This window comes from Triturus cristatus, chromosome 4_2, assembly GCF_964204655.1.
Source record: "Triturus cristatus chromosome 4_2, aTriCri1.1, whole genome shotgun sequence".
NCBI lineage: Eukaryota > Metazoa > Chordata > Amphibia > Caudata > Salamandridae > Triturus > Triturus cristatus.
In genome coordinates, this window is record NC_140586.1 from 345,339,113 (window position 1) to 345,351,322 (window position 12,210).

General features: G+C 46.2%; 1 protein-coding gene across 3 annotated transcripts in view; it reads left to right on the forward strand.

Annotated features, from left to right (window-relative positions):
* Window positions 1–12,210, forward strand: part of LOC146833852 (2-5A-dependent ribonuclease-like) — a 409,083-nt gene that overhangs the window by 325,054 nt on the left and 71,819 nt on the right. The window contains exon 6 of one of the 3 annotated variants that reach the window (XM_085601752.1): window positions 5,177–5,280. The exons of the other annotated variants lie outside the window; for them this stretch is intronic. Coding sequence (XP_085457878.1) covers window positions 5,177–5,194 — 18 coding nt within the window. The 3' untranslated portion in view covers window positions 5,195–5,280. Of the gene's footprint in view, window positions 1–5,176; window positions 5,281–12,210 lie in introns of those variants that run through there. 3 annotated transcript variants of the gene reach the window in all.

Consider the following 12,210-nt stretch of genomic DNA (forward strand, 5'->3'; position numbering starts at 1 on the left):
CCCGACATCGCCATCGCCATCCCAGAGGGATACAAGATCACCCGGAGAGACCGTGACAACCAGACTGGAGGAGGCATCGCCATCATCCACAGGGACACCATCCACATCTCGACCAACACCGACGACACCCTGAAAACAGCCGAACACCTGCACTTCCAGATCCACACCGACCCGAAGACCACCCTCAGGGGGACCCTATTCTACCAACCCCCGGGACCACGCACACAATTCAGCGAGGACATTGCCGACTTCGTCAGCCCGCATGCCCTCCCCTCCGCTGACTACATCCTCCTGGGGGACCTCAACTTCCACCTGGAGAACAACAACGACCGCAACACCACCACCCTGCTCGACAACCTCGCCAACCTCGGACTCAAGCAGCTGGTATCCACCCCCACCCACCTCACCGGACACACACTCGACGCAGACTTTTCATCCAGCAAAGACATCGCCTTCAACCACGCCACTGGACTCCACTGGACGGATCACAGCTGCGTCCACTTCACCTTCCAAAGAACGATGATCCACCACCACCAGCAACCAGTTGCTCGAAGAAGCTGGAACAAGATCTCAGCCGACCAGCTCGCCGCTTCCCTGAGCCAGCACCCCCCCGCCAGCTCAGCGAACCCCAGCCAGGCCGCCGACAACCTCACGAAGTGGATCAACAACTGCGCGGACGAACTCGCCCCACTGAGGACCCTGCCTAGCAGACCCGGCAGCAAGAAGGCCCCATGGTTCACCGACGAACTCAAGAGCTCCAAGAAGAACTGCCGAGCCCTCTAGAAAGCCTGGAGAAGAGAACCAACACCGGACAACACGACCGCCCTCAAGATGGCCACCCGGAAGCACCACCAACTGATCCGCGCCACCAAGAAAACTGCATTCAAGGAGCGGCTGGACAACAACGCACACAATTGCAAGGAACTCTTCAACATCGTCAAAGAGCTCTCCAACCCCAACGCCGGAAACAACGACATCACCCCATCGCAAGACCTCTGCAATTCCCTCGCCTCCTACTTCCACAACAAGATCGCGGACATACACAACAGCTTCAGCACTCAACCGACGCACGCCACAACCGAACCACCGCCCCCCACCACCACCCTCCGCGCCTGGACTCCGATCAGCACCGAAGACACCATTCGCATGATGAACTCCATCCACTCCGGATCTCCGACCGACCCCTGCCCTCACCACGTCTTCAACAAGGCCGAAGCGGTCATCGCACCCCACCTACGGGACATCATCAACACCTCCTTCGACACCGCCACCTTCCCGGAGAGCTGGAAGCACGCCGAACTCAGCGCCCTTCTAAAGAAACCTACAGCGGACCCCACCGAACTCAAGAATTACCGCCCCATCTCGCTCCTCCCGTTCCCAGCCAAAGTCATAGAGAAGACCGTCAACAAGCAGCTGGCCGCCTTCCTCGAGACGAATGGATCCCTCGACCCCTCCCAGTCTGGCTTCCGAGCCAACCACAGCACCGAAACCGCCCTCATCGCTGCCACCGATGACATCCGAGCCCTGATGGACAACGGAGAAACAGCGGCCCTCATCCTCCTAGACCTCTCCGCGGCATTCGACACTGTCTGCCACCGCACCCTAGTGCAGCGCCTCAGCAACGTCGGAATCCAGGAGAAGGCACTGGAATGGATCATCTCCTTCCTCGACGGAAGAACACAGAGAGTCCGTCTACCACCGTACAAGTCAGAGGCCACCGAAGTCATCTGCGGCGTCCCTCAAGGATCCTCGCTGAGCCCCACCCTCTTCAACGTCTACATGAGTCCCCTCGCGGCCATCGCACGCCAACACAACCTCAACATCATCTCCTACGCCGACGACACCCAGCTGATCCTCTCCCTGACCAACGACCACGCCGCCGCCAGAGCCAACCTTCACGAAGGGATGAAAGACGTAGCCAAGTGGATGACGACCAGCCGCCTGAAACTGAACTCAGACAAGACAGAAGTCCTCATCCTGGGCTCCTCGCCCTCCGCCTGGGACGACTCCTGGTGGCCCCCCGCCCTGGGCTGCGCACCCAAACCGACAGACCACGCACGCAACCTGGGCTTCATCCTGGACTCCTCCCTCTCCATGACCAGACAAGTCAAGGCCGTCTCCTCGTCATGCTTCTACATCCTGCGCATGCTACGGAAGATCTTCCGGTGGATCCCCACCGAGACCAGGAAGACGGTCACCCAGGCCCTCGTCACCAGCCGACTGGACTACGGCAACGCCCTCTACGCCGGAACCACCGCCAAGCTCCAGAAGAGACTCCAGCGGATCCAGAACGCCTCAGCCAGACTCATCCTCGACATCCCACGTCACAGCCACATCTCCAGACATCTGAAAGACCTGCATTGGCTCCCCGTCTACAAAAAAATCACCTTCCGCCTCCTCACCCACGCACACAAAGCCCTACACGATCAAGGCCCGAGCTACCTCAACAACCGCATCAACTTCTACGCTCCCAAACGACATCTCCGATCAGCCAGCCACGCCCTCGCCGCCGTCCCCCGTATCCGAAGAACGACAACAGGAGGAAGATCCTTCTCCTACCTGGCCGCCAAGACTTGGAACTCCCTCCCGACCAACCTGCGCCTGACCCAAGACCACCTCTCCTTCAGGAAGAAGCTCAAGACCTGGCTATTCGAGCAGTAGCGGCACTCCCCCCCCCCCCCCCCCCTAGCGCCTTGAGACCCTCCGGGTAGGTAGCGCGCTATATAAATGTCCGTGATTGATTGATTGATTGATTATATGCTCCCCAAGGTGCATAAGAGTCTCACCAGTCCACCAGGGAGACCAATCATTTCATCTTGTGGGAGCTTATTTGAGAACGCATCATGCTACATAGATTACTTTTTAAATCCGATGGTAAAATCATTGTCTTCATATATCAAAGACTCAACGGATTTTTTAAAGTGTATCTTTGATATACAGTGGGATGCGGAGACCATGGTATTATTGACACTTGATATTGCAACACTGTACACCAGTATAAGACACATAGATGGTTTAAAGGCAACTGGGTATTTCCTGAATAGAAGACCAATTCGACTCATGGAACACAACAAAATGATTTTGGAATTAATGGAATGGTGTCTGACAAAGTATATTTTTCTGTTTAATGATGAACTTTTTCAGCAGGAACAAGGGACTGCGATGGGCACCTGTTTCGCCCCCAGTTATGCGAATTTACATCTTGGCTGGTGGGAGGAACAGGTGCTCAGAGGCAGTCCATTGGAGCACTGGTCAGAACATATATTACTGTGGGTTAGATTTATTGATGATGTCTTCGTGCTGTGGCAGGGCACGGAGACAGATATAGAATTATTCATCAAAGACCTGAATCAGAACTCAATTAATTTAGAGTTTATAGGTCACCACAGTAAAGTCACTATAGACTTTCTTGACATCCGGGTCAAACCGTTGGGAGGGAAGTTGGAGACCTCAGTGTTCCGTAAGGCCACCGCCGGAAATACAGTGCTCCATGCGGGGAGTGCCCATCCATCTGCATTAATTAGGAGCATCCCCTTTGGGGAGTTCTTTAGAGCAAGGAGAGCATGCAGCAATCAGGCTGAGTATGATAAAGTTGAGAGTGAGATGACCCGTAGATTCATCCAAAGAGGGTATTCCCCGGCTGTAATAAAGGGGGCCTCATCTAAGGCAAGGAACCTGGATAGACAGAAAATCCGGTTTGAACCATCAAGAACAAAACAGAGGAAAACACAGAGAGAGGAGAATAAAAACCAGATTAACTCTAGATTTATAACAACATTCAATGAGAAGCATAAAGAAATAAGATCTATTTTAAATGAACATTGGCACCTAGTGAGAAATGACCTTGTACTAGGCCCTAAAATGAAGAAACATCCTGACATCACCTATAAGAGATCAAAATCATTGAAGGACTTGGTTGTAAGGAGCGAATATCAGGAAGTGAAAGGGCGAGCTCCCACCTGTTTGCATCAGAAACCAGGTTTTAGAAAATGCCCAAAATGCAAAGCGTGCCAGCATGGCGTGAATTGCACTGATTTTAAAACTTTTTTTAATAAAACCATTGTTAGTAAAAGTTTTTTGACCTGTAAATCTAGCTATGTTGTTTACCTGTTACGATGCCCCTGTCCAAAAGTATATATAGGAAGTATGACCCTTCCTGCATATAAACGAATTCTACAGCACAGGAGGGCAATGGTGAACCAAGACAGAACATATCCTATAGCGCGACACTTTGAGTCCCTTCACCAAAATAACCCGGTATTCCTACAATATTCCTGTATAGCGGAAGTCCCGAGAAAAAAGAGGGGAGGGGACAGGGAAAAGGAATTAAGGAGATTGGAAACATACTTCATCCTAGAATTTAATTGCATAGAACCACAAGGATTAAATGTGGATGAGGATCTCTACACGTGTCTGTCTTGAAGTACTCAGAGAAAAATAGAGAATAGGAAATTACACACATGGTAAATCACTGATGATATGGTGTTTTTTCTTTTCTTGCCCTTCTTGTTTTTAATGGTGAAAAGTGGTCAACATAGAGGTCAATTCAACATAAATAACCGCACTGGAAAAAATATCAAATATGATTCTAATATTTGTAAATATGTACGTACATGTGATAATAATCCCTATTGTGTTTTATTTTAATTGTGCCGGGTTGAAAAAGTAAATAGGTATTTTAGTTGATAAATGCCTAAGTTTACATAAGCACTTGCACTTTAAAAATGTCATGATAATCATTATTAGGAAAAACTGTTTTGATAATCTATATACTTTTTTAATACAGAATGTATATAATGAAATGGCTTCTTGTTTTGCTTTAATAGAAAAAAATCATAGTATGCTATATAGACATTTTTTTTTTTTAATATAGCAGAATAGGGATTTCCTGCGTAATTTGCACAACAGGCACTAGCACTTTAAATTATCAATTGTTATAAGGAAATGAGAAAGGCACTTGCCGAATATATTCGTTAAAGAACAAATATCATTTGCACTTGCACTTTGAAAATAATCCTAAACTTTATACAAATGTATTCGACCATAATTAACTATTAAGAAATGTGTGCAAGGATGTATACTCCTGCGAGGTATATAAAAAATAGTTTAATTATTGGATCGCGAAAAATATATTTCTTTTCTTTTCTCTTCTCTCCCTCTTTTTGTAAATTCATAGAGAAGTAACACACTCTAACATGATTGCAGATAGAATACGAAAGGAGGAGAGGGGAATAACCGTAATGTACAATGTAAAAACATGTTAAAGGAATAGGAACGAACATGTTAAAAGATGGCGGCCAAAGTGCACTGAGCAGAGCTGGTGGTTTTATAAGTTGAGTCCCTCTTTGATGTTATTCACCAATTGATGTGTATTTTATTGAGAAAGAAATGGTGCACAAACATCGTGAACAAGGCAGCGTGAGTCTGCTGAAACGCGTTGATGTTACGCCTCGTTCATCAAAATAAAGACCGAGTGGCCAATTTTGACCTCGGAGTGCTGGATGTTTATTTCATGAAAGAAATACACCTATATTTGGATATATATATATATATGCAAACAAAGTACTGACCTCCCGATTTCACAAAGGGAGTTTGGAAACAGGTACGGACCTCAGTCAATGCTCAATACTGTCATCCAAGAAATGCACCAAGCGGTTTCAAAGTTCAAATCCTGACATTTTATTTCATTTAGTCAGACAAGTGTCCGCCTCAGACGCGTTTCGATCGCCTCCGCGATCTTGATCGTGATATATATATATATCTATATATATCTATATATATATATATATATATATATATATTCACTGAAAAAGCCATATGCTTTAGGGAAAGTATAGTTAGTTGGACATTTCACTCGTACAAAACCATAGAAATTCCCCGTTAAAGTTAGTTCAGCTAACTATAACTCGCGCTCCCGCAATGCACTGCTGATGACATCACATATTACATCACTCATGATATGGTCAGTGACATCACCGATGACATCTCTGGCGGTCCCCAGGGCCATCGAGGGCTCCAGGAGGGGGTGCCGCGTGGCCCCCCTCCCAATGTGTATTCAGCCCCGGGGAGGTGGTGGTCCCCGGGGCTCAGGGGTCTGTTACGGACCCCCTGAATTAACATACTTAGTGTCCCCAGGAGGTGGCGGACCCCAGTGTGTGTGGGGGGGCTCGAGCCCCCCCCACACAGGTGTATATTTAAAAGAAATTAATGTCCCGGGGGTGGTGGTCCCTGGGGCAGAGAGGGGCCATGTACCTCCCACGATTATAACTAATAAAATCCCCGGGGATGGCGGTCCCCGGGGCTGTGGGGGGCTGTGTGCCCCCCGTGAATATTTATGGAAAGCCCCGGGGGGTGGCAGTCCCCGGGGCTGCGGGGGCCTCCCTGGGCTCCCACAATAACATTATTGAATGCCCCCGGAACTTGGCCCACCCGGGGGCTAAATAATAACGAAGTGCGGGAGCCCGCGGTTCGTTTTTTTTATTTTCGTGGCCGGATCCGCAGATCCTCCGCGCATCTCGACGATTTTTCTTTTTCGGAAAAAATGCTTTTTTGGGCCCTGGGGGTCCTTGTGGGAAAACCTAAGCAGGCCTAGGGGGTCAGGGTGTTTCTACCCTGCCCCCTTTTCTTGTTTTATGCGTTTGTTTCCATGGTTTCTTGTGCCTCGGTTCTACCGAGGCACAAGATGGCTGCCAACACTTCCTGGTTTAGAGTGTTGACAGCTAATTAGAATACAGCTCATGGTTGGGAGGTTGCGCGGATCCTCCGTGCCTCTAAATATCTAAACTTTTATTTTTGCTTTTCTCAGCAACTACTGAACGGATTTACACCATTTAAAAAAAGGATGATTTTTGAAGCAAGCACTACCTTTTTGCCAAATTTTGTGTAATTCCATTCAGCAGTTCGGACTGTAGTCGTGTTTTAAGTTTCCTATGGGAAATTGATTTTCTGACCTCTATATTTTGAATTTCTCAGAAACTACTCAACAGATTCACACCATTTAATAAAATGTCTCTTTCTAAACCAAGGGCTACCTTTTTGCCAAATGTGGTGTAATTCCATTCTGCAGTTCGGGCTGTAGTCGTGTCTAAAGTTTCCTTTGGAAAATAACATGGAGAAAACACGCTTTGGGACCCCCCTTTTATCTCTACACCCGCTTGGCGAATCACCTCGAAACTTTCAAGATAGGAGCTGACCGGATCGCCCCACGAGTTTTGAAACTTTCGCGAAGATTCGTCATCCGGCGCCAAAGTTATTGGGAAAAGAAAAAAGGTTTTTCCTATGGAAACTAGGTCCTACCTAGACTAACTACTGGCGACTGCCAGTAGGATATATATATATATATATATATATATATATATATATATATATATATATATATATATATATATATATATATATATATATATATATATGTGTGTGTGTATATATATATGTGTGTATATATATATATATATATATAGTTAGGACCGTGTTTCCATAGGAAATCCGCAACATTCTATTTGGAATAACTTTGGCGCCGGTTGACGAATCCTCGCGAAATTTTCAAAATAGGTGGGGCGCTCCGCTCCGCTCCTACCCTGAAAGTCTCGGGGGGATTCGTCAAGCGGGGGCTGAGAAAAAAGGGGGGTCCCAAAACGCGTTTTCCCCATGCAATTTTCCATAGGGACCTTTAGTCCAAGGTACAGCCCGAATGGCTGAACAGAATTACATGAAATTTGGCAGAGAGGTAGTCCTCAGGTCAGGGATGTGCCTTTTGCAGGTCTGGTGTCAATCTGTTCAGTAGTTCCTGAGAAAATCAAAAGTAAAATCATATATATATGTGGGCGGAGCCTAACCACACATCTCATCCTGAGATCTGATTGGCTGTCAGCACTTCATCCAAGAAGTGTTGGCAGCCATCTTGGGACCAATATACATGATAGCAACTCATTAAAAAGCATTGCAGTTAATAGAAGGTTTTAAGACTTTAGTTACATTATAAATCATTTGTTGATGGGACCATACTCATTTTAGGACTTGTGGTATGTTCTAAGGTGATTTCACCATGTGAAAAAGCCTTCTGCTGGGATATCATGATTGAGAGAAAAATATTTTCTCATGCTTTTCCCACAGAGGTTTGGAAGGTGATCTATAAGCTAAACTGAGAGCTTATTTTCTGTAAATTCACATTATCTTTCTCAGTCATGTGAGAATGAATTCTGCCATTCTCAGTGAAACATGTACATCCAACAAGGGCAGAGACTGTCAGTTGATTCCTTTGTGTTCTACTGCAGCTTCCCAGAGTGTTCCAAAGAACAACTAGAGCGCTAACAGTCCTACTTATGATAAACGTATGGCACACCTGAAGCCATCTTGCTTGGATTAAAGTGGGCACTCTTAAAACATTTAATTTAAAAACGAAAAAAATGAGGGGGTTCATTTTTCCATAAAAAGTATGATTAGTGCTGCAGAAAGAAAAATTAGGGCACTTTTTGAGTGACTTCTCAAATCCTCTTCTATTTCATTAAAAAATTCTGACATGCAGACTGAAACATGCACTTTCAATACCAGCAGCAGTTTTCCCTGGTGAGCAGTAGCTTTACTACAGTGATCTAATGAACAAAAAGAGTGCTAACATTCTGAATTTATGGCAAATGTGTGACACATCTGAATGCCTTTGGAATCAAAGAAAAAAACTGAAAGTATTTCCTACTGAGGAGACTGCAGTAAATGAGGAAATTAGCAAACTTCATAACAAATAAGTCTGCCAAGATGGCCACCAGAGACAAAAGAGCCCAAATGTAGCCCAAATATCACCCAGATGTAGCCCAAGTATAGCCCAATTACAGAATGTCCCAGAGTGTTCTTAAAAACAACTAGAGCACTTACTGTCTTCATTATGACAAAAGTATGGCACACCTGAAGCCATCTTGATTGGAATAAACTGGTAACACTTAAAACATTTAATTTAAAAAGGAACACAATGAGGGGTTCATTTTGCCATAGAAATTATGATTAATGCTGAAGAAAGAAAATGAGGGCACATTTTGAGTGACTTCTCAAATCCTCTTCTATTTCATTAAAACATTCTGACATGCAGACTGAAACATGCACTTTTAATACCAGGAGCAGACTTCCATGGTGAACAGTAGTTTTACTACAGTGATCTAATGAGCAACTAGAGTGCTAACATTCAGAATTTATGGCAAATGTGTGACATATCTGAATACCTTCATGATGGAATCAAAGTAAAACACTGAAAGCATTTCCTATTGAGGAGACTGCAGTACATGAGGAAATTAGGAAACTTCATGACAAATAAATCTCCCAAGATGGCCACCGGAGACAAAAGAGCCCAAATGTAGCCCAAAATCACCCAGATGTAGCCCAAATATAGCCCAATGACAGAAGTGTGCAAAACACTTATTATTTTGTGTTTTTGCAGTGTTATATAGTGCAGACTTGTCAGGTATTGGAGTGCTTTACATGAGCATTGGTTACATCACACAAGAACAAATTCATTTTGGTTGTAGACATGGGGAGACTAAGTGATTTGACCAGAATCACAGAATGTCGAGCTGAAGCAGAAACTCCAACCTGGTTCCCCAGTTGCAAAGTCTGCAGTTCTGGAAGTAACACCACATCCTCTCCCCTAAGTGCAACATTTAATCAAGTGGTCAACTGGATAAAAAAACTTAAAGGTAACAAATAATTTAAAAGTGCTTTCTCGCTATTTGAAAACTCAGAAAATATGTCCTTATTTTAGTCTTTTAGAGCACTAACCATAATTTTGATGCCAATAAGACCCTCTCATATATGTAATTTCTAAAGGAAATGCTCTAGGTATTACAGTTTTGGTTACATCAAGATGACGTCAGGCGTTCCACACTTTTGTAATAAATATAGAATGTTAGCAATCTAGTTGTTCATTAGGATACTGTTGAGAGGCAGAGGCCAGGGGCACGGACTCTGAAAATTGAAGGCAGGTAGGAGGGTGCAAAGGCAACAATTTAACCACACTGAGCAGGCAGGAAGGGCCGTGGCAGCACAACAGACTATGGAGGGCAGTGGAAAGGGGGGCAGGGGCAACAAACCAACAATACAGGACTTGCAAGAGAGGCTGTGGCAATGTAATAGACCATTGTGGGCAGAAGGAAGAGGCAATGGTAGTACAACCATACATGCCAACAGACCCGATTCAGCCAGGAAACGTCCAATGTTTTTAAGCTCAAATGTGCTTTATTTTATCTGTCTCCTGTCTACAATCTCCTCTTTTTCAATGTAACTCAAAGGGGAAAATCAATACCCCAGTTTTTTTTCAAAATCTCCCTCTTACCAAGTTCAAAATGTTCGCAAGTATGGTACATTGAATCATGGTAGGCAGGAGGAATTGGGGTAGGGACATGGACTTGGATAACAGAGGACAGGAGGGACATGGAGAGGTGCACCAAACTGACCCTGCAGGGCAGGCATCAGGGTTTGCAGCAGCACAATACACCACACAGGGCATGCGGGACGGGAGTGCAGCACAACAATCCATAGAAAGCAAGAGGGAGGGGACAGGACCATGCACATGGACAACAGAGAAAAGAGGGGCAAGAGGCAGGACCATAATGGACAGACAGGAGAGAAAGCTGCAGCATAACAGACCATAAAGGGCAGGAGGGATGGATCAGGGGCATTACAATGGAACAATGGAACAGACAAGCCAGGAGGGAGGGAGTAGGGGTCTGCACATGTAAACAGAGGGCTGGGGGCAAGAGGGCAGGGCAGGAGCAGCAAGATGGCCATGGAGGTCAGGCAGGATGGGCACTAGAAGCAAGACACACAATGAAGAGCAACAGTGAGACTGTGATGGCATACACACAGACCATGGAGGGAAGGTGGGAGGGGTTCAGGGGCAGCTAACTGACCACACAGGGAAGGTGGGAGGGGCCATGGCAGCACAGAAGACCATGCATGGCAAGTGGGAGGGTTAGTGGTAGCACAATGGCTATGATGGGCAAGAAGGAGGGTGCAGGGGCATGCACAAAGGACGATGGAGGATAGAAGGGAGGGTCAGGACCTGTGCACAGACAAAGTTCAGGGGAAGGGGCCTCACAACAGACCGCACGGGGCAGGTAGGAGGAGCAGTTGCAGCACAACAGACCAGGGAGGGCAGAAGGGTGTGGCAGTACAATGGACCATGTAGGACAGGAGGAAGAGGATAGGGGCATGGCATGTGGACAGGCAGGGTGGAGGTGGCAGGGACAGGTTACAGTCATCTGACAATGCTAGGAAGGTGGGAGGGGAGTGGCAGCTCAACAGAACACTCAGAGTAGATAGGAGTGGCAGGTCCATGGAACATGGTGGGCAAAAAGGATGGAGCAGGGGCATATACAAAGACATCGGAGGGCAGGGGGAAGGAGAATAGGGGCAGCAAGCTAAGCACAGAGTTTAAGCAGGAGGTCAATGATGGGGCATAGAATTGGGCAATGGAGGGCAGGAGGAGTGGACTGGTACATCATACTAAATTGAGGGCAGTGGCAGCACATCAGACTATGCATGGCAGGAGGGAGGAGGCTAGTCCATGGATTCACACAACAGAGGATAGGGAGGAGAGGGATGGGGCAGCAAGCTAACTGTTCAGAGAAGGCGGGTATTAGGAACTTTATTGTTTTTAAAACGTGTGTCTGTGCGAACTACTTAAAATATGAACAAGTATGCAGCATAATCTCACTTTTATTCAGGAAGAAGAGGACGTTTGTGACTGTGACTCCGGGCTCACTTGGCAGAAACACCCCCTGACCCTCCACCCCCTATCGCAAAATGTAATGCCCGTGAAAAGAGTAGGTGAACACAGTGTTATATAGAACATAGTCCTGAGAGCACGATTGAAAATGAAAACTAGATATAGTGTATGGTATAAACTATGCACCAAAAAGTGTGATATAAGATGAACCGGGCGTGAAATATAATATGCAATACATTGTGCGCAATGACAGATTCATTGGAGAGCGCGAGATAGCACAGGCACTAGCGCGTGCTATGCGATATGCGCCTTGGAGTATAATATGCACAGGGCAGTGTTGTGTAACCTAACTAGCCTCTAAAGTTGTAATATAAAATATGTGCTGAGGAGTGTAACATTGCATATGCACTGTGACAAAGATATGGATCCCAGATTGTAATATGTATGGCATAGCACTGTGCGTTATAACATAGGCATCGAGGAAGGCACGTTAGATGGGG